The 27,590-nt window shown below is 44.5% G+C and overlaps 1 protein-coding gene across 1 annotated transcript in view; it reads right to left on the bottom strand.

The window, feature by feature from the left end:
* SIPA1L2 (signal induced proliferation associated 1 like 2) overlaps nt 1-27,590 on the bottom strand; it is a 110,961-nt gene that overhangs the window by 57,105 nt on the left and 26,266 nt on the right. Inside the window, exons 4-7 of the mRNA XM_007466991.1 lie at nt 22,956-23,130; nt 18,535-18,638; nt 9,955-10,112; nt 3,709-4,285 (exon numbers count right to left, since the gene is read on the bottom strand). Coding sequence (XP_007467053.1) covers nt 3,709-4,285; nt 9,955-10,112; nt 18,535-18,638; nt 22,956-23,130 — 1,014 coding nt within the window. The remainder of the gene's footprint in view (nt 1-3,708; nt 4,286-9,954; nt 10,113-18,534; nt 18,639-22,955; nt 23,131-27,590) is intronic.

Below are 27,590 nucleotides of genomic sequence, written 5' to 3' on the forward strand. Positions count from 1 at the left end.
CCCCCGGTCTCCTTTCTATGTCACCTGACTTGGCTCTTAAGCGTATAAGTTCCATTGTTCCAGATGGACTGAAGCAACTGAAAACACGTGAAGCCTTTCACCCATCAAGCAATAAAACCTATTAGACAATTTTTTTTTTTTGGCCGTATGGTGTGGCTTGTGGAATCTTAGTTCCCCAACCAGGGATGGAACCCGGGCCTCTGTCAGTGAGAGCACCGAGTCCTAACCACTGGACCGCAAGGGAATTCCCTATTAGACAATTTTATTCAACTTAAAAAAATGGCCCAAAGGTGCAGCAGCTATGGAAAGCAGCATGGCAGTTCCTCAAAAAATTAAAATGGAATTACCATGAGACTCAGCAATTCTACTTCTGGGTATATACCCAACAGAATTTAAAGCAGGGTCTCAAAGAGGTACACCCAGGTATCTGTACACCCACATTCTTAGCAGCGTTATTTACAATAGTCAAAAGGTGGAAGTAACTCAAGTGTCCATGGATGACTGAATGGATATGCAAAGCGTGCCATATACAAACAATGGAGAAAAAAATGGCCCAAAGCCCTTCCAAGCTAACAGCGCCCTGCCCACAGGATGGGCAGCAGCAGGAAGTCAGACTGTTCTGACCTTAAGTGCTTTCTGTGCACCAGGCCTGTGGACATCCTGTTCTAGCCCCTAGGATCCCTCTCCTGGGGACGGCCTGCCCTTTGCTTGCTTGGGTGGCAAGGACCATTCAGATCATATGTGGCCAGTCAGCTAGCCTCCTGGTGTCTGTAGACAAGCATCCCGCTCAGTGAACTAAAGCACCAATAATTAGTTACTGCCACCCTCAAAAGTGCTTAATGAGAACAGCCCACATGCACTGAAAGAAAAACATGGGCTCATTGAGAATATCATTTGATGACCACGGCATCACTTATCTGTGGGCAGTTGAAAGTTGGGAGGTTTCATACCCGTATCCCCCAAAGCACAGAGCTAACGTATGAAGTTTCAGTTTTAATAAATGCTCCATTTCCAGGAAACACGCTCTGAATACACAGATTCCTATTTAATAAGACCTATGACTGTAAGTACAGCTGTGGGACCAGGGCTGGTTCAGTGTTATCACCGGTGTGGCGGACGTTACCATGGTTATTACCGCCACGGTGCCCACCCTGCTAATCAGGCACACGTAACAGTTTGGGGCTTAGGAAAATGGGGAAAGGGATTGCTGGTCTTAGTCGTGACGTTTTGAAAGACTGAAGTTTCCAAAGTTACGAACTGAACTAATTTAAAATTGTTGAAAAGGCACTTTTGTAATACATACAACCTGAATAAATTTGTCCTTCACTTCTTTTTCAGCTTTGTTTCAATTAAGCTCTCCGACCAAAAGACTACATCTGACATGTGCCCAGCCTTCTTTCCAATATGGATGCAATTTTCAGCTGAAATTTAACATCCATATATCAGATTGAAGAGTGAAAGGTTTTTCCAAGTCCTACTTGTTCTGTCTCTTCCTCTTATTTCTGCCAAACACCTGCCACGTCCCCTACTTTTTGCGATTTCTTTCTCACTTCTTAACATTTGCGAAGGCTGAAGGATCAAGCTCTCCATTTATTTGGAGTTCCTCACATAATTACTTGGCCTCAATTATCACATGGTGGCCTCCTATCCATGTACCCGCGACTGGCTACATAATCTGTGGAGTCTGGTGCAAAATAGAAATGCAGGCCCTTTAGTCAAAAATTATTGAGAATTTCCAGATGGCAACAGGAAGAGCATTCAACCAAGCCTGGGCTCTGCTGAGAGTAACTGCCCCTACCTGTCCCTTTAGGTGGGAGCTCTTTTTTGTTTTTTGTTTTTTTGTGGTACTCGGGCCTCTCACTGCTGTGGCCTCTCCCGTCGCGGAGCACAGCCTCCGGACGCGCAGGCTCAGCGGCCATGGCTCACGGGCCCAGCCGCTCCGTGGCACGTGGGATCTTCCCGGACCGGGGCACGAACCCGCGTCCCCTGCATCGGCAGGCGGACTCTCAACCACTGCGCCACCAGGGAAGCCCTAGGTGGAAGCTCTTATTCCCCACCTGTGTCTCTACCTGCATAACAGACACCTTTGATTTCACTTCCCACCACTAGAAAATGCAGAGTTCACCATCTGCCCAGGAGCACCCCTTCCCCATCTCTCCACTACGACAGCTTCATCCTCTTCCTTTCCATTTCTGTTGCTCCTGTCCTGCACCAGCCTTTTGTGCTAACCCCCCAACAGTCTTTGGGTTGGTTTGTTTCCACCATCTCCTGTTACGAGTCATCCGAGATACAGAATATACTTCCTCAAATATATTCCAGATGTCAGGCACCTTAGCCACATTAGCAATACAGTCATTTTTCTAGGAAAATGGTAGAATGGGGTCCCCAGAACAGTGAATGTGTCAGAACCTACGGGACGTGCATTTTGGTGGTTGGTGAAGGGCGTGTGTTTATGTTGTATTTTCCGGAGCACAAATTATTATGACTCAGTAGGTCTCCTAAAAAGAAATATTTGCAGTGTTACTAAAAGCACAACGTGTCCTGACACTCACAAGATAACTCAATTCTCCAGATACGTAAACTGATCACACACTTAATCATCCCTGAATCACATCTCAGCTTGCGCACATACGCCCTCAATACTGCTGAACGCACTGAGGCCCTTTCCCGTAAAGAGCGTCTGCAAATAATGACATTATTTCTCCAAGGCCGGCAGACACTGACATGATTGCATTGTCTCGTCTACGTGGTCTGGAATAATAAAAGGTTTGTATTTGGTGGGAGGAAAGGGGGCAGGAAATGGGTATAATTTCTCTTTTTCTCACGATCCATAACTGACTAAATCTTCTCTAATTAATGAAATATACATCCCCTTGGGGGAAGATTTACACATGAAAAATTCTTGTGGCAAAGCACATTTTGTTCTTATATTTCATTTATTCTTCAAATTCTATTGTATATACTCAAACTAAAATCTGTATCTTCCTTTGTTAAAATATGAAGCAGAAACACAACTGTTAAATACCACGGACATCATGGTTTTGTACTGAAAATAACAATCTTTTTTATGACTTTTTTCTTCAAGTCTTTCTAACTTAATGGGTAATTCTATAAAACCTCTGTAAGAAACTGGCTGCAAGATTAATAACATATTTAATCTGGCAGGCTAAACAAAAATACCTGTTGTGTAAGTATGCAGAGGTGTAACAGCAAAGAAGGCTTACTCTGACCATCAGTATGGTCAACGGTGATTCAGGGCCTATTAATCTCCCCCTGGGAAGGTACTGTCGTGCCGGTCTCTACAAACAGACATAATATCTAGTAAATTCTTGTCCTTCCTTGAAACACTATGAAAATATATCCCGATGTTCCCTTTGGGAAGTTGGCTTCACTTTTCCTTTCCAATCAATTTGTAATGGGTGTTTCGCCACCATTCATGGATTCAGCAACAGCTCCAAGGGACACAGCATTTAAAATCAAACTCTGTAACACAACACTGTTAATCAACTATACTCTGATATAAAATAAAAAGTTAAAAATTAAATCAAACTCTACCCCTAGTAGAGTTTGTAGTGGAACCCAGTAGTAGTAGAAATAGGAATTCACTTCCTACTTGATGTAATTGGGGTGGAAGTTCCACAGCAGAAGCTACTATGAATCTGGGATTGCAGAGCTAAGGATGGCGGCTAAACAGAAACCTGTACTTACCCCCAATCGCTGGACAACTTCCCTGACGTCTTCGGCACAGTTGTCCACCGAGGACAGAAGGATGCATTCTCCTCGTTCGTAAAACACTTTGATACTCATTAACCCAGATGTCCACCCAATGACATCCCTGCAGGAACAGTTAAAGACCACGTTCTTGGAATCCTTCTCGATCAGCATTATGAACTCGTTGGAAATCCCAAGGAGACACTCAATGTCCGAGGACTGGCCGAAGTCCCGCGCCACAACGTGCCACGTGATCGCTCCGACGCTGAAGAGGTGGGCATCCTTCCTGGGCTTTACTTTCTCCTTCTTCTTGGCACCCAGGGTAATGAAGCTGAATTTCGCGGAGGTATCCACGGTGGCGGTCGTGACGAAGTTCTCCGCCAGGTCCTTCAAGTACTCCTGCCGCGTCCGAGTGGCCATCGCTCGAAACTTCTCTGATTTGTGGGCTGCGTTTTCTGCATTGATCACTTTCGCTAAAAGGAAGTCCCGGAATACTGCTGACTTTGGGAAAGTTACGCCTTTGGGAATTGGTGGACCAAATGGTGGCACATCTTTTGATCTAGAAACTCCAACACTGAGGGAGGAAAAGGAGAAACAAGATGAATTGTGAGGCCGTAATAGTTAGCTTCAGAAATGTGACATACACCCACACTCGCGACTGAAGCCAGCTACTTTGTAGCCTCTTGGTATGCTCGTTTCTGGGTATCAAGTTTTTCTTTGTTTTTAGCAAAGCTTTTCAAACTTAGTAGTTGAGGGGGTGTTAGGGGCTGAGTAGTGTTCCTTCAAAATTTGTATGCTGAAGTCCAAAACCCCAGTAACTGGCAATGTGGCTGTGTTTGGAGATCGGGTCTCTAGAGAGATGATTAAGTCAAAATGAGGCCATTAGGGTGGACCTTAATCCAGTCTAACAGGTGTCCTTATAGAAGGAAACCTGGACACACAGGAAGATACCAGGGATGCATACACACAGAGGAGAGACCATGTGAGGACACAGCAGGAAATCTGTAGGCCAAGGAGAGAGGCCTCAGGAAAAACCAAACCTGCCAACTCCCTGATCTTGGACTTCCAGTCTCTGGAACTGTGAGAAATAAGTGTCTGTTGTTTAAACTAGCGGGTCTGTGGTCCTAGTCATGGCTGTGCGAGCTGACTAAGGTAGGGATGAGGGATCAGTAGCCAGGCTTGGTGCTCTGTAACTCTGTGGCCGGTCACCACTGAGAGACAGTGACACTTTCAACAGCAGTGCGGTTAGCCCAGCTGGCTATTTGCGATCTCACTGCTATTGGACACAACGATCATGCTTACAGGGCCCAAAGTTTTGAATGTCACTTTTGTTAAGGAAATGCTCACTTGATCACATTTTGAAAATCTAAATGAAGATTTTATAGGAGCAAAGTTTTAAGAGATCCCAGAGACTGAAAAGATCAAATGTATAGTGACGGCAATAACCATCTTAATATGGCAAAACCAACAATGCTCCCCTGTATCAGACAGAAGCTTTCGTTGTCTCAAATGCTTTTTGAAATAAGAGTGAATTAATGAATGAGCAGATGAAGGACTAGAGTGAGTGAATGAATGAACCCCACAGCACTCCCCAGTTACTGAGCAGCTACTGCAGACCAAGAATGGGAACCAACCACACATCTGCCCAGGCTGGTATTTTCCGTGTTGGGATAAACAAAGGAAGCAAATCTATGTTTCATCTCCTTCATGGTAGAAAATCCTGAAAGAGGTGATTAAGGAATGAGAACATTAGGTGTGAATTCCTTTTCTGGAATGTGGCTGGTTAGACTCCAAATAGGTCACAGTCCCCAGGGATCTCTCCCCTTTGCTGTAACCTGCACACCCTTCAGCAGCGTTCATCGTTTCCGGGGAAAGAGCTATAAGATGGAAGAGGGTCTGGGTGGGGCCTTAGCTGGCGTGAAAGGGGAGGGAAGGACTGCTTCCCTTTGGGACAGAAGACCAAACTCACTCATGTGCATGGTAGTAAAGGTGCTGAACCAGAGAGGGAGGTGGGGGGGACTTGACTCATGTCCTCAAGGAAGGTCCTAGGAACATCGCGGAGGTTTCAAATGGCTGAGGGGCTGACACCATATATGACCCGTCTTCCCCTCACTACCATCCTTAGGAAGAACCTTCTAGACCGAGTAGGAATTAACTTGTCCTCAGGTGTTATTTCGTAGAGAGCTGTCCCAAAGCTACATGTCTGGACTGTGGGTAGTGTAGCCACACCTGTTGCTTCCCCAGCAGAACGATCAACCAGCTCAAGTGGCCTCTCAGTGCACTGGACCCTGCCCTCCCGACACTGGCCATAATCAGCTCATGTGATCACCTCTCCTAAACATGGTTTTCTCTTCCAGTGATGAGCACAGATTCCTGGAAGTATTTTACCCATGGAACGCTGAGGAGGTCAAATCCCATTTAACACCTTACAGGATTACTTTTTGCACTTAGCTCTGTGGATCTCAAGCTACTCTCTGTGGATGCACTTAAGCCAAAGCATCAGGGTGAACTTTTTATATCTAAATGTGTTCCAAGACGGCCCTCACTGTGGAGCTCCAGAGTGGGCAGAGAGAGACATCTGTTAACAGGGCGGTTCTTCTTGTCCCAAATTATTAAACCAAATGTCTAACTGGACACCTCCACTACAGTGTATGGTACAGTACGGCTCGATAGACCACTATCCTATGCATCTCAGATCAAAGTTGTACCAAAAAAGGAGCGGAATTCAGGCACAGGTGTTACTATGATCACTATTACCACTATTACTAGTCCATGATCACCATGATAGTCTGAGACTGGGGGTCAATTAGAAACCCCTGGTTACAAAAGCTTATATGATCCATAACGCTTTCAAGCAGAGTTAAGATGGAATATTCTTTTGCCAGACTGGGATAATTCCCAGTGGGTGGAAACAAGAGTATGTTTTAGAATTTCTTATTTTACCCAAAGAACTTGATAGCATTTACTGATGATTTAGACATAAGACCCCTCCACTGAGGGCAACAGTACAAAGATGAGCCTTCCTTCATGTGCCTTTGTTAAAGGGTTTTAGGAAAGCAACGTGGGGTACAGCAGATTCCAGGATCCGGTGTTCTTTGTAGGAGTCCAACTCCACCACTTTCTGAGGGACTCTGAGTTACTTAATCCCTCAGTGCCTCATCTGTAAAATGGGGGTTAAAACAGTACCATCCTCAAAAGCACACTATGACGATTACACAAAATAATGCACGCTAAGCTATTATTAACTCAACTGTTATCATCATTATTATTGCCACAAGTAATTATCGCTTTCATCATCAATTTAACATTATCATCTAATGTTTGTAAGAAGGGGCTACAGAGTAAGTTTTCTAAAATGGAAGTCATCGTTTTATATAGATAATCTTCCTTTTTAATTGACAGTTAGCTACTAATGCTACAGACAGCAAGAAGTTTACTCATTCAGTTATTAAAGGATGCATTTTGCAAAGAGTTCATCTTGGAAAGCACACAAACACATAAATCCCTCAGAGTTAGCTCTACAATGGCTACAACCATTGAAATGAAAGAATCTCGTATAAAGAAACAGGCAATCAGTTAAGTTTGCTTTTTAATAATTTTAGACTAAAATTACATAACATGGAGCTTTGTGGATGTTGCCCCATTATTTCTTTCTAGGTTCGAGTGGCCCCAGCATCACCGAGAGAGAGCCCTGCTGTATCCAGGGGGCACGTCTCGGACTTCTCTGGAAGGTGGGAGCCTGCTCTTTCACACTCCGGACGCGTGCCCTAGTTAGCAGCACGCTTTTATCAGAGGAGGGCATCTCGCCCCAGCAGTCTGCCTGGACCACGCCTCTGAGCTACGTGGTACTACAGGTCGTGATCCGCCAGAACTCACTGCCACTCAGCACCTGTGCAAAGCTCATGGGATGAACGATGCACAGGGGTCACAGGAGCGTGTGCGACCAACCCAGCCTTCTATAAAACGCACCCGTGATTAAGACGGAGCAACCTAGAAAACAGCAGACCTGGACTATATTTTATCATTTCCTTGGAAATTGTTTTAATGAATTTATTTTGTGACTGGTATGTTTTGAGGAAATCATAGGAAACAGACCTATGAGGTGTTTCTGGAAAACCTGGGCACTGTAACCTTATTCCCTGTGACACAGTAAACACATCTTCATAAAAGTGTCATGGAATTGATTTGACTAGTTTTCCAGAAGATTACAATTGATTCTTTGAAGGACACTCATGAGGTGGTAAGTGTGATCATTATGAATGTTTATGAGGCACTTCCAAAACCTAGAGGCACTCCACTGCTTTACATTTGAATCTCATTAGTAAATGATAATTTAGTGATAGCAACGTGGTATCTGCAAAGGCAATGACCCCATCTTTGGACCATTTGTACAAGCTGGTTTCTACCACAGAAAACATAATGCAAGCCACTTTGTTGACAGGTAAGATCTATATCAAAAGCATCCCTCCCCGGTAATTTAATTAAACACAGAAAACCTAAAAGAAATAAAAAATAAAGAGGTATTACTTATCCTTAAGATTTTTTGTGCTAATCAACCACCTCATGATAGAAGCATAAACTAAAGATAGAAAGTAATTAAAAATACTTGATTTGACCTAAGAATAGCAGTCTATAAAATAACACCAAATACAATAAAGCCCTAGGCTTATGTTTCCAATCCATTAGGAAGGCTCATTTAAGATTACTCTGCGTAATTACCATTCATCAGGGGAGATCCCAGAAGAATAAGCTGACTGAGCATGTTTGCACCAACGTTACCGGTTTTAAGCGTATCGTTTATACAGACTAGATGTCCTTCTTTTCAAATATTACTTTCTTTTTTTCAATAAAAAGTCGTTCTGAGCATTCAGGCCAGGGGTCTTGAACTGAGGTGCATACAAGTATCACCACGGGGGGAAACCATACCCATGGGGAGAGCGTGGGGTGGGGATGCAAGCTGGCGACACTAAGCACACAGGCCAGTCTCCTTGCCCCTAGGAGGTCACGGCTGCAGTTCACAGGCCTCTCTGCCCCCTCACACGTACCCAGGCCTGGGCCCCATCCAGGCCCGGGAGGCTGCTCAACCAGTAACCACTGCTTTAAGATGAGCACCAGGAACTCTAACAGGTGTTTTGCATAATTCCTGCTATTCATTCCTCATAACTACACATTGAAGTTGGTACTATTATCCCCAGTTTTCAGAAAAGGAAATGAAAGCTCCAAAAAATAAGCTAACTCGTTACAAAGCGCCATGAGGGGGCAGGAGAGCTGGATTCTCACTCAGGTCAGAGACCGGCTCTTTTACTGACACCCCACAAGGCAGGAGCCTTCGGGGACAGCTGTTTCCTAAGGAAGAGCATGGGTACAGGAAGGGCAGGCCTCGTCAGTCTCGGGATTCCGAGGCACCTGGATGGCCTTTTGAAATCACCAGAGTGTCAAACCCCTATCTCGACACACCACCACACCACCGTGTGCGTGTTTCCAAGCTCTTAGACGGGAAGAAACATTTTACCACCAGAATGCGTTTCTTTCAGGGAAGCACTGAAATGGCCAGATCCTCCACTTCTGAGGCTGCTATCAATCAAGCGATGGTCTGGCAGGGACTGGAGGAAGTCTTTAACATTGAGGAAAGGTGAAACCTAGAACTGTGAACTGCTAGGAATTTCACTGTTTCAAAATGGGAAGAAGGCAATGATTTCTTACAGAAAGTACCTGAGTGTAAGACCTCTCTGGTGGCGCAGTGGTTAGGGATCCGCCTGTCATTGCTGGGGACACGGGTTCGATCCCTGGTCCGGGAAGATCCCATATGCCGCAGAACAAATAAGCCCATGCGCTGCAACTACTGAGCCTGCGCTCTAGAGCCCGCGAGCCACAACTACTGAGCCTGCGTGCCACAACTACTGAAGCCCGCGTGCCTAGAGCCCGAGCTCCGCAACAAGAGAAGCCACCGCGATGAGAAGCCCGCGCACCGCAACGAAGAGTAGCCCCCGCTCGCAGCAACTAGAGAAAGCCCGCGCGCAGCAACCAAGAGCCAACGCAGCCAAAAATAAAATGAAAGAAAAGAAAGGAAGAAAAGAAAGAAAGCAAGCAAGTGCCTGAGTGAAGACTGTGGGAAATATAATTAGAAAAAAAAAAGGATAATTATGGGCATAGAAATAATAATTGGAAAACTAATTGGAAGACATTTTGGGGAATGAGGTCCTGTTGGAACAACCCTGGGAGCATGAAACGCCAGGGACTCACCTGTAACACACATTTTCAGTGCATGGATTATGCACTTTGACTATGACAAAGACATGTTGAAAGTGGGACCGGATGCTTTTTGGAGTAAAAGGAAGTGCTCCAGGCTCTTGGAAAACAATGGTCACGATGTCATTTCCTATGTGCCTTTTCCTCAGGAGCTGCAGTCAGGAAAGTGAACACACACACACACAGAGTTACAGACACGGTTTTCTGTAAAGACAAGATACGTAAATGTATACAATTCACTCAGCATTCAATTTCAAGGAGTTTTTTAGAAAAGCAGAGTCATCCTTTGGAAGCTAGGGCTCCTTGACATGGCTGCGTCCAAAGACCTATGGAAAGAAAAGCCTTGAAATTTAAGTTCATCTTTTGCTTTGAAAGGCAACTGGTGTTCTCTCTCCTTTTCATCTTTATCATTTTTTGCCCTGAACTAATAGCACATTAGAGCTAAAATCGCTTTAAGGAAACTTGTAGATTAAGCTCTTCGCCTTAAAAGGAGGAGACGGCAGAGCGTCCAAGGGAAGGTACAGTGGCTGAAAGTCCTGCACTAGGGTGTCAGGGGCTTAAATGACACGTGCATTTCTGCAACAAAAATACAGAAGACTGTTATTTTGGCAGCTGATATATTCAAGCTAATTAACTGAAATCTAGCCTTTTCAATGTATTTCAGGAACAGAGAATTCCACCAGATTAACAGTTGGAAAATCGAATAAATTACAAATGCATCAGGCGAGAAGGAACCCCAGGGCAGTAACACCTGAACCCCTTTACTTGCGATGTTCCTACTGCCAAGAATGCCCCCTTCACCCCAAGTCTCTCCTAGGCCACTCAGGTCTCTGCTTAGCTACCAACACACTGGAAAGAATGTCCTCGGAGGGACTGCACAGGCCCTGCACCCATACCCCAGGCCCATGGCGACCACATTAGCTGTCGTGTCCTGTTCTAAGTCTTGGTTTACTTCTCCTGCATCAGGTCATAATCGTGACGAGGGCCGGAGATGTATCTCGTTGACTTTTGGTTTCCCAGTTTCTAGCGGCCTGCCCAGGACACAGCAGACACCCACACACACACTGGCTAAGTGAAATAACAAGCGTTACAAACACACAATCACAGCCACGTAACAATGCACAATAAAATTGTGACCAACTCTGAATACACACCAACAAATCCATACACTCCGTAAGCTTACGCACCTAAGGCCATTAGGATCTGTGCTCCCAGAGTCTGGGACCCTCAGTTTTCATAGAGACAGTAATCCTTACATGAGTTGGTGATGTCACTGCAGGAACGGGGTAATCTCGGGTAGTAAATCTCTCTTTACGAGCAATAACAGAGGCAACAAGCTCGCGCTTAAATTTATTTGGCACTTACAGAACATACTTCAGTGTAAAGAGCATTAATTTCAACTTTTAAAAACGTTTTAAACCCAGATACAAGAAGGATTTCATTGTCAGGCCCCTGACTTGTGATTTAGCATGATAAAAGGCCTGGAAAAGTGGGAACGAAATGTCCATTCTTCCAGAGTTCCCTACTATGGGCCAGTTAAATCACTGATTCATATGCTGGAAAACTGCTATTTAAATCCCGATGGTTAAAGTTATAAACACACAAAAATCGTTTTACTGCCTGAGTGAAGTTTTGAAAGCTATATTAATATCCATTAATGAGCCAGCTGTCGTTTTAAAAATGTTCGCTAGATATTTAAGTAAAAGGTGACATTTTAAGATGCACGTAAAAAAATCAGTAGCAAACTAGTCACATATTCACTGTGTTACTATTTACCCATCCTAGAGTGGACACAGATGTTAACCACAGTAAACATTTCATGAAGAGAAGAGAAAACAAGGCAAGGACATGTGTTTAAAACAAGCATCGCGGGACCTCCCTGGCGGTCCAGTGGTTACGACTCCGCGCTTCCACTGCAGGGGGCGGGGGTTTGATCCCTGGTCGGGGAACTAAGATCCGGCAAGCCGCACAGCGCGGCCAGAAACATAAATAATAAAATAAAACAAGCATCATGACAAGCTGAAAACTGTACGAGGCTAAGATATATTCTTCCCTTGTTTCCGCAATAACTGAAATACATGATTCACACGTACTGTAACAGGACAACAAAATTCAGGAACAAATGAAAAATTAAAAGAAAAACTGAAATACCTAACAGTGTGTTCAATGTATTTGCTGAGCACGAACACAACGGCTTACACTGTACTTTCCTCTATATCCTTGAAACGTGGGAATTCTCGATCTCCTTGAAACACGGGAATTCTCAGACTGACGAGAAGATGGAGCTTGCGGGGGCCAAGGCCACGTATGGAATTCTAGGCCCCTCCTTCCCCAGGGACTAGGGCGTCCGCTGGCCACCCTCCTGGGTTAACCTCAGAGGGCAGCCCAGCCTCATTGGTCAGTGAAACGCGGACATCTATTCCTACCCATTTCTCTTGCTCCTGAAGGAAGACCATGGGTCCAGTTCCACACTTCACCACGGGAATATTTAAAGCGCAAGTGAAAGGAAACTTTAAGGCTAGTTACCTTGACGACGTGCCAATCCGCCTTTGCCCCTTTCTAAGCATATTCTTTTGCTTTGTAAAATGGGCTAGAAATAGTTTTAAAATTCTAGTTAATTTAACCACGGTCACAAAATGCACTTTGTAGAAAAAGTGTGGGGGGACGGCGGGGAACAAGGAGATTCATTAAGAAGAGGAAAATAAAATCTCAAGCTCTCTGTAGAGAATAAACGAAGAAAAGTGAACACCTGGGCCCATCAATAGGATATCTGAATCTTTTTAGAGACTAAAGAAATACAGCATCTGGCAGGTTCACGGAAACATTATTCATTGTCAGACATTAAATAAGCTAAGTAATTCTGGGGCTTCTTATATAAAGGTTAGGGTTCTCTTCAGCAGTTAGTTATGTCTTGTTCTAACTTGTCAGTGAAATTCTGTAGCAGTCGACTCCGGAAATGGAAGTGGAAAGGGCACGGCAGCCCATAAACCAGGGCGGCCCAGCAAGACAGCAAGGCAAGTTCCTGGTCACCAAGACGCCGCCGGTGCTATTTCGGGGGTTAAGGAACAACGTCTTCTAGGCCTTTCTAGACGTGAGAAGCTCCTAACATTTCTTCAGTGCCAAGGGGGCCAACTCAAGAGTCTTCAACCGCGAGAGTGAGTTAATAAATATTGTATTAGATTTACAGAGTCAATTCGGCTAACTTCCCAACACTTGATTCAAGCCGTGAGCCAGGAATAAGCTCTTGGTATGACAAGGAAAGTGAGAATGTGATTCTTCACCCAATTCCCTGACAAAAAACATACAGATGCTACAGAAATAGCAACCTGTGGGTTTATCTTCAATTCCTTAAACACACTTCAGGGTTTCACAGGTCCAGTTTTAACTTCATGCAAGAACTAAACGCAAGTGAAAACAACCAGCCTCCAGGCAAGCTGCATATGCATCGAAAATGGCATCAAGTTGAACTTGGTTAGAGCTACCAGCCTCTATGCAAATAGGTTCACTTGTTAAATTCTTTTAAAAAAACAAACCTGGGAAGGTTAAAAAAAAAAAAAAAAAGCATGTTGCACCTAATTCTGGGAGGAGAGGGGGAAAGAGGCTGCGCCGTAAGAAGATGTGACGCGGCTGGGATGTCGTTCAGAAGTCTCTCGGGGTCAGCGATGAGACAGCTTAATTCGAAACTGGAGAAGGCGGATCTCCAGAGAGAGTTTCTTGTCTTAAGAAGCAAACATGTGAAAATGAGCAAGATTTCAAAGAGAAAACTGCATCGTTTAATGATTACACGTTCTGAAATTCAAAGAGATGAGTTCAGAAGGGAGGGAAAAAATTAAATGTATCCCGTTTTGAAAAAACAATCATAAATTCTGGATCTCAGTCCTTGGGGTATCGTCGGAAAGCCCCAGCAGTAGGAGCGGGGCTGACAAAGACTCCGATCCTTCCCGGAGTCTGACCCCGTCACCCCTCTCCCCTTCTGGACAGCCACCCTATCCCTGCAACACACCCACCTGTCTCTGCAGCAGGCACCTTGCGTTTGCCAACCCTTGCTTAGAAAGTGTCCCCCCTTTACACGGTGCACTAGCTTCTGCTCCCTCAGGGACTGTCCTAACTTTGCACACTTGCACACAGATCATACACAAACACACATGCATGCACACAACACAGCCCCCTCATATTCTCCGCACTCAAAAGAGCCAGAATTTTGCTCTCATTTTAAAGAGACATCTATAAAGTTTCCTGTATAAAGACACAGAAAATGTGAACATAGAATAGTAGTCTGGCCAGCAAGAAAGAGGGGGAAAACCTACACACATTACCACATAAATACAAAAGATCTTGCCTCCTTTGCTTCCACAAAAAAGTGACCTCTAATTAACCACTCTGATCTCAGGTCAGCAAGAAGAGTTCAAATTTAATCACCGTTTCAAGGATGCACTGCTGATTCTATATAACCAATATAAAAATACTATATAAAATATTTTACCAATGGCAAGAGTAAATGCACAAACCAGCTAAGCAAGACTGAATATTCTGGAAATGGAGAAACAGAAATAAACCAAGAATGCGGATTTTTAATGATTTAATAACAAAGTGAAGATAAGAAAAGATTATGACGATACAAATGTTTCTCTTCTGAAACTGGGCAATACCAGCCCTTCTGCAAAGCAATAATTCTTATTATCTGGTATAAGTATACATTCTTCTTTCTGGCCTGGGAATAAAGCTAATCATGAAAAGCTGGATATGCCTTTGATGCTTCCAAAATATTCCAGATTACTATTTATAGGTGAACCCAAGAGCAGTCAGGACCCGGCTGTAGAGAGAGCACTTAATGAGATAGATTCCTCCAATATTTAAATGGCTCCTCAGCTGTACCAATTAGGGACTTACAGAAGTATGTACACAAACCTTTTAAGGCAGGGGCTGACCATCTGTCTAAATTGTACGGAGAAGGGGTTCCAGCCTAGCCTAACAAGCTCTGTCCCTATTTCCTCTGTAGATATCAAGCCCATCCCTAAGGCTAAGACCAGGATTCTTCAGATGGAATCTCAGAAACCCAGGGGTTTTGTCTTTTTCCTTAGGGACCTCCATGGAGCTCGGAAACCCCTTCCAAGCAGGGCAGTTCTAACATTACACATGCATTCACACACACACACAAAAGTTTACTGTGTGCCAGGAACCATGCTACCTTCATCTGTTTATATACTTAGTTTGTCTCTGCCAACATGAAGTCCCACTGATAACATCCCATGATGGCTTAACTACGATCTGTCTATAGGACAAGCAGGAGGGAAGCAGCCAGGGGAGACAGCCCTGGGAAAAGTGGACTGACTGACTGCCAAGCAGACCCAGAGAGAGACCTGGGGGATTTGACTGAAGAGGGAAAACACTCCAAGAACCGGCTTCCTTATCTGGCTACGTTTTCTTTGTAAGAGTCCAGACATTCCAAAGATTGAACTCTCTTGCAACTGTCACGGACTCTCTGAAGACTTTTAATACATCTTGGAATCAGCTTTCAGCTTGATTTATTATAAGAGCAAACACAGGAAATTGTATCTGATGTGGATGCATCTAGAACAGTGAAATAGTCACAAATACCATGGGGCTCATGAGGCCAAAGTCAGAGGCGCAATTCACGTACAGACCAGTTAACTTTGCTAAGTGTGTGGCCTCAAACTGCAGTCATGAACCCGGATGGTCACTTCAGACACTTATGCCCTTGGTATTACCATGATCTGTGGGCACGGGTGGGGTGGGTGAGAGAGACAGCAAAGTAGCACCACCCGCAACAAATTTGGAAAGTCCATGTTCCAAGACTGCGCAGTGCCATCACTGATCTATGACCAGAATATTCTGATCGTGATTAGCAAAGTATTAAATGTCAAAGTAAAAATGATTTTCTGAAATTATTGATAAATTAGTCCCTTCCTTTCTTAACTATTCAGGCCTTAGCTTTTCATGATAGGTCTTTAGCACTGGGAACAGGAATATAAAATGCAAATTAAGTCATCTAAAATACTTGTCCTCTATATCTCATAAGTTATAAATTATAATAACACCTAAAACTTATCGAGCACACTCTGTGCCAGGCACTATTTTGAGTGCTTTATACATATTAACTCACCTAATTCTAACTACCATCTAAGAAAGGTTCATTCATTTATTCATTCATTCAACAAATGTTAATTGACTGCTCTCCACGTTCTAGGCAGTGGTTCTGTGTGCGTACAACACTCAGTGAAGAAAAGTCTCTACCTTCAGTGATAAAGGGAAATAAAGCACAGACAATTGTGCCCAGGGTCACAAAGCTAAGTAGCTGGGATTCATATCCAGGAAGTGCGGTTCTAGAATTCTTGCTCTTAAGAACTACATTTTTCTGCTGAAGCTTTTTTCCAACCTAGAAGGAGGAAGCCTCAAAGAAGGCCCTAGAATCACGGAATTCTAACACTCAGAGGGAGATGCTATGCATCCTCTTGTCCAAATACGCTCAGGTGTGCCACTCCTCCCCACTTCCAAACCCTCGGAAGGTATCTCAAAAATACAGCATTCTTCCCGCCTGAGCCTCGGTGCAGAATTCTTTCTTCTCAGTACAGGGCTCCAAGCACCCACTGTTGGCCACCTAGACCACATCCTTCCTCATTATATAATTACCAAATTTCTTGAGAGACTAAGAATCTTTTCCAAGGCCACAAGGCAAATGACTGACTACAATAAGTTCAGAATACAAGTCCAATGACTCTTATCCCCCATCCTACACTCATCCCTTTTATATTGTGATTACTCGCCTACATCCTATGTTGAGTATGTAGATTTCCCAATGAAACACATATAAGATCATATATATTCTACATATAGCGAGAGCAATTAAAAAAGCAAAACAAGCAGTTTTCTACCTCTAACGCATCGGCATAACATTCAATGCCACGGATTCTCACTCAAGATAAAAAAGAAAAACAAAAATGGAACCAACAAGTCTTTAGGCTACGGAGTTTGTAATATACAATCTCAATGTACAGGGATTTTTGTTTTTTTAATCTCCCATTTGGGAAGTTGAAAACACCCACGTACCTCACTCCCCACCCCCATCCTTCCATCCACGTTTTTGTGTGCAGGACTTTTCGGGGAGAGTTTCAGTGAAAGAAACTCTGGTACAAAGAACTCATAAAACCACACTTTTAATTACTGTTCAATAAAAAGGGGACGGCAGAGTTCTGGTAAGAGCAAAGTCAAGGGACTTCGAAATTTCAGAGGTTGCCCTCTGAGAAACAACGGAGTGGATTCGGAGTCCAGTGACTCAGGCAACTGGGGAGCTGGCAGGGCCTTGTGGGTTGAATGCTCCATGAGTGGGGTCCAAAGGCACTGGTTCTGTTTCCACTAACCTACTGACAGAGTCTCTGGGCCTGAGTCAGCCCTATCAGGTTTCTCAGCAACAACTCACCCAGAGTTTAACTACTGGATGATCGCAAAAGTATCTGCAGGACAACTGCATTGTCTAAAACTGAGCATCTTAACACTGACTGAGTCTATATGGCATTATTCCAAATAAACGTTTGAAGAGCTAGAAATCCTTTAGTTTACAACCTGTGTAAAACTCATACGTGTGATCTAGGGATTGTAACTCCATGTCATACAAAACATACAGACATGTGATCAAAAGACAGATCCTCTGAAGGTAATGCGCAGAACTCTGACTACTAGAAAACCCTGTAGAAAATACAGGAAGGACAAGGGATTGAGGTTAAGTATTAGGTAGAAAAAGCCCATCTAGCAATTACCACGAGAAGAGGAATAAACAGAGGAGCTACAGCCCCAAATGCGACAAAGCCGGGCTGGGGGTCAGGGGCCTCCTCTTTCTCTTGGCTGTGGGATCTAAGGTGGTCCTTCCCACCTGGGAACAGGGCAAGTGGCCTCGCTGGAAAGGTGCACCCCTTGACCACCTTCATTGAATTTCATGAGCATTCAGAATAAAAGTAAAAAAGAAAGACAAAGTTCTCTGCAACAATTAAGTTTCATTCACAGGACAAATGCTTATCGAGCAACCTCTATGTAGTCCCTGGTGCTTTAATTTAGAGCAAAGGAGTGCGGTTACGTGACATCAGCAAGTTTTCTAAGCGTGGAAACAAACCTTGCTTTAACTCTGGACCCACCCTAAATGCAATCAAACCCCTAAAATTAAAGAACGCCACGAGTGAGTTACAAGATTCTTTCTTACAATATTTCCTAGAAGTTATCTACCCACGCGCAGAAACCGAAGGTCAGGTTACATCAGTTGACCTCTTCTGTAATTAATACAGATGACACTGCTCCCCATTAAGATTTTGCCTGGCAAGCAATCCAGGTGAGTGTGGAAGAGTGTTTAAGTTCTGTAAGAAAAGAGTGCAATAAAACTTGTGCCATAATAATCCCTTTAAAGCCCAAATACTTCCAGATGATAAAAGAGTCAAAGACTAAGAATGCCATTCAAAGAAAAAAACCTACTGATTCTTTGCAAATTCGACATACACTGATAGCATGGAAGGGCTGCCCTCGGAGGTGGCATCTGTTGTGGGGGTGGGGGGTGGGAGGAGGCCGTACCTGCTGCCTGTTGTTGGGCGTGTGTGGGAGCATGGTGCACACATGGAACATAAGCTCGTAGTCTTTGTACGTCGTGTACAGGGAGTGCGTTCCTGTGGAGTCAGCTGAAAACAAAGATTAATTGCAAGAACAAGTTAGGCCACTGCAGATTAGCAATTCAACGCTTAGAAGGTCATCATTACAAAAGGCAATTCAACCGAAAAGAACGGACCTCCCAACGATAGAGGACCAGTGTGTTGGGGGTGGCCCCCGCTCTCTCACTAGGCCCTGTTTCTCCCACTTTCCAGCCCACGCCTGCGGCCTGAGTTTTGCCACCTGCTCTCAGCCAGGCGCTTTCTACTGAACGCGTGGTTTCCCCTCTCTTTTCCTCTACACTCTTGCCTTCGCAGTGCTAACTTAGATGACCCACATGGGCGAGATGCTGCTGCCACAAGAAGTACAGGTGAGCACGGGAGGAGGCGTGGCCTGGCGCCGGTCTGGGTGCAATTATTTGACGGGGCTGAGCTAACCAGAAGTTATCCTTGCCCCATCGTGTGTGCGTGCGCGTGCGTGTGCGTGTGTCTACAGTTAATTATCAGTTATTCTTGGGCACTTGACCCTCCAGAACCCAGAAAAATGAAACAGGATTGACTTTATATGGAAATGGGAACGAAAGATGTTAAGGATTTCTTCCCTGAATGATGGAAGTAATTTTCTTCTCTTTCTGACAGGCAATGCGATGATGCAGTCATATGATTAAGACCAGGGAGGATGAATGTGACCTCTTACTGCATATTATGCACTGATACATGTTAAAAAAAAACTATGACATCTGAATCCCTGTTAATCATACAGCTATTCATCTTTTGAAAAGCAGAATGATTCTGTGCAAATTCGAAACCCATCTGTATTATCAACAGATTACCCCACTGAGAGTTTCAGACACCCAAACCAACAGTGACTATAAAACGTTTAAGTAATAATTTTAGGATGGAGGTTTGAACCACTTTGCATATGGATAAAGACAAAGAGATAAATAGAAATTAAGATGTAAACAGAACTCAAGACTGCCCTTCTCAATCCTTGATCTATATACAGGTTTATCGTCTACCTTTTAAACAACAATAAACAATACTGTTCGATATTATTGAAAACAAAGTTTATTCCATTGTGTTTGTTGGGGAAACTCTAAGTAGTGATCTTGGGCTAACCTTTTTTTAATCTGAAAATTAAAATTTTTAATTTAAGAACATTAAATCACTTAACCTTCACGGGCATTTATTATTTTCTTTCTAAATCGTGCAACATATTCTTATTTCCAACATTTATATCCAACTCAGAAATAGTCCTGAAAATCCTCTAGAAAAAAGTATTGCATACAGTTTTGTGCTGAGAGGTACTCATAGAAGGAAATTTCATGCATAAGGGGAGTACGTAGAATGTTCAACTATGGATACTGATACATTAACTTGCAGACGGTCAGAGAGGATATTCATCTAATAAGCTCTATATTATCCAGCCCCCATTTTCTCTTTTAGCTCTTCATTAAATGCATGCTTGTTATTTTTCTTAGGACTTCTTAGAGCGTAATCTTCCATTTCAACTGTCTTGTCTCAGGACCTTAAGGATGAAACGTGGCTTTGGAAGTGAGCAGGCCGGTCGTGAGGGAATGACGACTGTTCCTCCCACAAAGAAGTAACACTGAAGGTCAGAGGATGAACTAACCCTGCAGGTTCAGTGACTCCCCTCACAACACTGTTACTACGATGCTTAAAATTCAGTAAGAGAAATGCTGACAGATATTTCACAGTCTGGTCAATGGGCTTCAGATTCAGGAAATCATAATGAAAAAAGAAAAATGCACTTTTAGGGGGAAGGGGGAGAAACACTCTCAAAAATGTGGCCATAATTTGTCTATCCCAAGTAGTACTAAAGGACGAATTTCTAAAATTAAGTATTCAATATTTTCAAAGTTTTTATTTTAAACATCAGAAGGGTAATGCAAAAGGTAAACTCAAGCTTGTTCAAGGGTTTGCTGCAAATATTTCTGTTCAAAAGGAGATACACGGGGGCTTTCCTGGTGGCGCAGTGGTTAAGAATCCGCCTGCCAATGCAGGGGACACGGGTTCGAGCCCTGGTCCGAGAAGTTCCCACATGCCGTGGAGCAACTAAGCCCGTGCGCCACAACTACTGAGCCTGCGCTCTAGAGCCCGTGAGCCGCAACTACTGAGCCCGCATGCCACAACTACTGAAGCTCGCGCACCTAAAGACTGTACTTTGCAACAAGAGAAGCCAGCGCAGTGAGAAGCCCGCACACCGTACCGAAGAGTAGCCCCTGCTCACCGCAACTAGAGAAAGCCCGCACGCAGCAACGAAGACCCAAGGCAGCCAAAAATAAATAAATAAATTTACTTAAAAAAAGAGAGAGAGAGAGATACAGGGCCATCACGGCAGTCTCCGGTTTTATCATTCTCTGCAGCCAACCAAAGAAAGGCCGGCCACGGCCTGGGGGGTCTATATTCTACTGGAGAGCAGAGCACCTTAGCGGCTCACAGCGCCTCTGTTCCTACCCCATTTCATTCTGTATTTAAGAGAGGAACAACCCATTTTAAAGCTGGAAGGGACATCTCAGATACTCTAGCCCGAAACTCTGACTTGTCTTTGTGAAGAAAATGAGGCCCAGATTTGCCCAAGGTCCTGTGGGCAGGCGGAATGAAAACTGCAACACAACTCTCCTGTATTTAAGAAGGAAGATTTTTTTTTTTGCCCACTGCATGAAAGACATACTTTTTATCTGACCACTCCATGAAACATAATTCTTAGAGACCTCCTCTCTAAAGGCATGCCAGGATTTCTTTGCATCTCATAGAAGGTCCTGCTCATAAAAATAAAAGACTCGCTGGTTATTAGAATCAACATATCAAAATCTTGTTCTGATGTTATCATTTCCTTGCACCAAAGTACTTAGCACTACCTCTGTAATGTATTAAAGATATCTCTTAAGCCATGAAAACTCCAAGCTGATGTCAATTCTATACATAGGAAAATATCTGCATTACCTCTGTTGTAGTTTTATAGAATGTACAGCTCAGAAGCTCTTAAAATGCTTCCCCAATCCACCCCACAGCAGAGGGATGGCAGGCATGCATAGCAATGAGTCCACGTTGGCAGTGGTTCTCCTGGAAGGACGTCCCTAAGGCTGGCACGCCAGCACCTCTAGGGGGTATGTGGTGGTCTGTGGGTAAGAGGAGTTTGCACAGGCAACAGAGGAGAAAATCAGAAAAGGTCTCCCTGATCCTTCTTAAAAGATGTGGATACTTGCAATGGCTGTCACAAATTATTTTCTAACCTTAACATTTCTGAGGCATGAGTTATCCACATTCAGCCTAATAGTCAAACTCCAGCCTTGGTGTGTGTGGAGGACACACAAGGCCCGCATGTGAGCCAACACCATGTCCAGGTCTTGCGATCTATCCTCTAAGTGTAACTTTCAAAAACAGATCAAAACCCCAGAACTGATGACAGGCCATGCGCACTAAGAGTGGCACCACCGGCGATCTAGGCAAGTATCTCTGACGGTCGCAAGGTGAGCGGGCCGGGGGCCGCAGGGGCTCAGGTGGCCTCCATGCTCGGCCACACGGTGACCCTCCCCCAGGGAAGAGTCCCCACCGGCCCCTCCTCTAGTGCTAGATGCCCCCCGAGATCCTCCAAGTTCAGAATCTATCTGCTCATCCTTCATTAAAAGAGCAAGCGCTCAATTGCTTGACAATAAGCAGAATTCCCCCAGATACACAAAATTACCCTGCCTGGTATTTTTACCAGGTGTGCTGAGAGCAACTAAATAACAACACAAAAACGAAGGTGAAACGCTTAGAATTTATGAGGGCCATAAGGGACACGGTTACCTAAATGAAGAGACAAGACAAATTCACACATCATAGGAGGGGACCTGACTAAGGTTCTTGGAAAGCAGGATGCGTCAGCTTTTTCATCACTGTTTCAGCTCCCCAGGTAACATCGTGAAAACGGAAACGAGCAAAGATAAGGCCATGAGCACGGCCTGAGTGGATGTGGTGATGTTTAGACTTTCAGAAATGAGTGAGGGCCTCATCCTTGCTGCAGTGGGACAGGGTGTAATGGACAGGTGAGGTGAAAAGAAAGAAGAACATATTAAAAGATTATTCACCAAACACCGGGGAATCTCTGCTCTCGTTACATGGGAACAAGAATTGACCCTTTGAGCTTATGAGAGACACAGAGCTCTTGAGAAATGTGCCCCCTCTGCTCATCTGAGGAAATCTCAACTCCATCCCAAATAAGCCAGCTCGGCCGCTGCAGGGGGTCAAGAAGGGGAGGGCTCGGGATCGCTAGCTTAGATGTCTGGGGTGCGCCTACCTTTGGAGCATTAAATCTGTGCACACACAAGCAAGTCTGAGGCTTACTTTTATTGTCCAGCTGAGCCCGGTATTTACTAAATCCTTTCAGCCGCACCCTCTGGCCCAGCAGATCGAGGAATTCTTCAAAAGCTGGTCCGGCCGTCTCGTTGTTGTACATCTCTTCCTCGGTGCTCTGGCCGGCTCTGCAATACAGGATCCCGATCTTGTGCTGAAAGCTCAGCTGAAATGGGGCAGAAAGGGAATTACTCGGCAAAGAGTATCAGACAAGGACGCCTGAAACTAAGCAACACTGTAAATCAACTCTATTCCAATATAAAATAAAAATCAAATTAAAAACTAAAATGAAAACAGAAAGTATCAGACGAGCTAACTTCCCGTAAAATTAAAACGACAGGAGCTGAGAATTCTGTTCTCAGGAAAGCATGTCAGGACAATTCCCATAAGCTAAGAAGCAAAAGAATAAGCAGCTGTCATTGTACACAATACTCCAAATACATAACAAACCCAGAAACCCGAACATAACAGCTGGAGAAACGTCAGACACCCTAAGAAATATAATGAATGGCCTTGCCCATGTGGGAGCTGCCAGGTTTCCAAAATGGAGAGCCAGGTTCAAGCATTTATTTAAAAATACAACTGTGGAAATATTTAATCTCATACCCTCTATATAGTCATGAGCATTATCTTCCAAGTTAGAAAGAAAAAAAGGTTGCACACTTTAAAAAGTTTTCCCTCTCTGGTTCCTAATGCTTTTCTGTTGTCATTGTTTGAACATTCATGGAAATATGAAAGACTGTAATTAAAAAAAAAAAAAAATCAAATTCAGGTCTGCTAAGGAAACTGTGATATACGTATAGTGATAGAATAATGTTTTGTTTCCATAAAAGTAACTCTGACTCAACAATTACAGTCATTTCTACATTTTTGACTGTCTTGAAAACATCTGCTAGATATACAATAGGCCATAAAGAATTTTAATAGCAATTGAAGATTTCCTGCTGTAGCTCTATCTCCCTGTCTATCCCGTATCATGCTGGAAGCTACCACACTGCTTTCTCCCAAGGCCAGGGAGAAACTGGATCCACCTTTACAGCTTTCTTATTTTCCCTAAAGAGGAACTACTTGTCACTCAGGAAATCAGGGCACTTCATCTTACTAGCAGCAATCTGAGCCTCCAAAGGCTGATGGATTATCAGCCCTCTCTGATTCCCTAAAGGCATCCATCCGTAACACTGTTCACTTTTACTATCAAGCTGTAAAACAGAGCCTTTAATCAAAACTCATAGCTGACTAGATCAGTAAAATAAGGTAAAATGGTACTCATTTCCCTTGAGTGGCAAAGTGATCACAGCAGTCTCACCCGGGTGACCAATGACAATGTACAATCCAAGCAAGGTAGGGATCCGCCTGCTTGGGGCATCTCAGCAGAGATGCTAGGGGAAGCTCAGAGCTGGGTGGGCAGCCGACCACCAGTACATTCTACACGCGCTCCACCTCCTGAGGGCTACGGGGGAGGGGGGAGGAACCAAATGAGACCTCAATCACCTGTTCCTAATTGGACCGCATAAGCTACCTACAGGGATGGCTCCCACGGTGAGGGGTTTGGGGGGTGGGTGGAGAGCGCACAGGCCCCAATCACACGGTGAAGACAAGGATCCTGGCCCTGAATGTGGGGCTATGAGATGCTGGCCGTGAGCTCTTAGTGTTATGAGCTGTGTTGTACTAGTCCTTTAGCGGCGTCAAGACAGAAAATCCATTTCTATTTGCCCAGGGATTGAGGAATAAATGTTTCTGATCAACTCAACTATCCAAATAAATGAGACACCTCACTTACTGCAAACAGACCATCATCCTCCAAAAACAAGAAGTATAATACAAATGTCTCATATTATTTCACTAATTGTTTCAGAACACTAATTGTTCTGAGGGACCCAGAAGACACTCCAGGATCTTAAAGTACTTCAGGAAACACTTGGGATTGGCAATTGTCACCACAGCTGTGGATCGCCTTGGTGACTGCCAGAACTGCATAAATCCTCTAACGGGACCTCTACGAGACTGCTGTACCTCCTCGACACCATGATGGTTGGACCTCCCTCCTGCTGTTAGAAGCGGATTTCCGCTCTCCCCAGTTGTCCGGCCCTGGCCTCATGGAGAGTCCCCCAGAGATCCTGTGGAGTGATTAGCAGGCACCGGTACCCAGGGCCCCACGGGTCCCCGCCCACACATCCTCTGCACCCATCAGGGGCGGCCGTACCACCACCCGCATCCTAGGAGCTCACTGTCCCAGGGCTGCCACCCTGTCTGTCCCCCTGCCTGCCGCCCCCTAGAGCCCTGCCACCTCTTCTGGTGCCACGTCTCCTGGTGCCACCTCACGTCGCACCCCTGCCACACCTGCAGCTTGTCCCAGGCAGCCCCGCCATCCCCAGCAGGAAATCCTTCCTCTGCCTCTTTGCGGAGCAGGCCTGGAGCAAAGCTGTCTGGGGCCCCAGGGGTGGGGCCGCGGTGGCCCCACGCGGGTGAAGCAGAGCCTCCCTGGACCAGCACAGTTTCCCTCTGATTCCTGACTCTTGCGGACTTGATGCTCCCTGTGGACTCAGGCAAAGGCCAAATACCTGGAGAGCTGAAGCCCCCGGAGCTTCCCTGCTGAGCGCGGTGCCACCGGCTCACACCCCTCTCCCTCCAGCCATCTCAGACCAGCCTGTGTCTACCTCCCAACTGGGAACAGGACTTGCTTTCTACCCAAACAGCCCTGGGCCCATGGGAATCAGGGGATGAGGCTAAATTAGACTCCAAAGCCCCCAGGTGTCTTGCCCCAGCTCCTAGAGGTCTGCTCCAGTGACTGAGAATAAACCACTGTGGCCTGTTTACTACAAGGCCTGTGATTCCACTAAAACAGTAAGAGGATGAGACACGGTGTGAAGGAAGAGACCTCTCTCACTCCAATCTCTTACAAACCTCATGAAATCAATGGAAACGCAACACCAAGGCTGACCCCCTCCTGCCCGTGGTTCATCAGAAAGCTGGCACACCGCTTCAGCCTGATCGCGGTACCAAGGGGAGGACAGACTCCAGGTCCCCATGAACTAAAACCCCCAGTTCTCTCGGAACAAGGCTTTGTTTCTAAGCCCTCTACACCTCAGGCTCAGTCTAACCATGCCCCCGTCCCACTGACCTTCCTTTAACTGTTCTGATGGGAATCACGGCCAGTTCCACTGTCCCGGGGTGGACGAGGCTGGCACTTGGGCGTCACCACGGTCAAAAACTAAAAACACCCACTTGCCCAAACTCTATACTGCTCCCGTGCCCAGAGCTGGACACACAGACCCTGCACGGACAGGCAGACGATCCCTTGCCTCCTGGGACTGGATAAAAACTGAGTGCTCTGTTCCAAAGGCCAGAAGCCCCGTCATTATTGACGAGAAAATTTAAATTTAAAGGAAGGTGACAGAAAACAGAGCCTCAGAATGGCCTTGAAAATAAACTCAGGTGTGCAGGAAAGTCCTTCCACTGCATCCTCCCAACTCAACCACCTGCTCTAAGCGTGTAGTATCATGGATTTAGACCCGCTTGACTTCGTGTCAAGTAAACCTGGTATGTGAGTGAACATACATCTGGGTGAGGAGACAAGAGCAGAAGGGATGATTGGCTTGTGAACAAATTAATCCAAAGATGCCCTAATATTCTAAGTTAGTCAGCTGTCATAATGTATCTGAATTAATTTTTTAAGAAGTCAACCTAGTGGGTAAAGATAAATTAGGAGTTTGGGATTAACAGATACACACTACCATATATAAAATAAACACAGGGAACTATATTCAATATACTGGAATAACCTAAATGGAAAAGAATCTGAAAAGGAATACATATATATGTATAACTGAATCACTTTACTGTACACCTGAAACTGACACACTGTAGATCGACCACACTTCAATTAAAAAAAAAAAAAAAAGTCAACGTATATAATCTTAGGAATTCACCTGTTATACAAACTAGGATAGTCTTTTAAAAAAGGAAAAATGGTATCTTAGAGGTTGGGAGGTGAATTTATGTAGATAAAGTAGCAAAACTTTCAAAGTCCTGATTGATAATTACTTCCCTTATGATTCTCCATGGCATGGAGTCTTCCTGTTCAAAACATCTTACCAAATGTAAAGAACGGAATGAATGACCTGATACCCACCATATCTCCCACCGATACAACGTGTCTTGCGCAGCGCAGATAAACACAGTGACTGTCAAACCAGGAATGGTTTCCAAACTCCAAGAAAGCAGAAAATGACAATATGTCTTTTAAAGTATTTTTTCAAGATTAAAACCCCTTAAGACCAGTAACATAAAACTGGCCCATCCCCTCCCTGGGAAGATTTTCTATCAGGAAAGTAGATAAAGATAGCACTACCCAGAAGAGACTCACAACACGTCAACAGGTTAGGGCAACTTTTAAGGATCCTTTGGAAACCAGGATGTTAGAAAAGCTGTCTAATATCTTTCAGAGATGAACATAAATATAAGTAGCTCTTGCTGATGTAATATGGAAATTAGATACCACTAAGAGTTGTGGGATGTTATAATGTCATATTGTACACCATCATGAAAGTCAAATAAATATAATCTCAAAAGAAAATATATATAATCTCAAAAGAAAAAACACATGAATACAGCTAGAGCTCTAAA

This window comes from Lipotes vexillifer, unplaced genomic scaffold (genome assembly GCF_000442215.2).
Source record: "Lipotes vexillifer unplaced genomic scaffold, Lipotes_vexillifer_v1.1 scaffold410, whole genome shotgun sequence".
Lineage (NCBI taxonomy): Eukaryota > Metazoa > Chordata > Mammalia > Artiodactyla > Lipotidae > Lipotes > Lipotes vexillifer.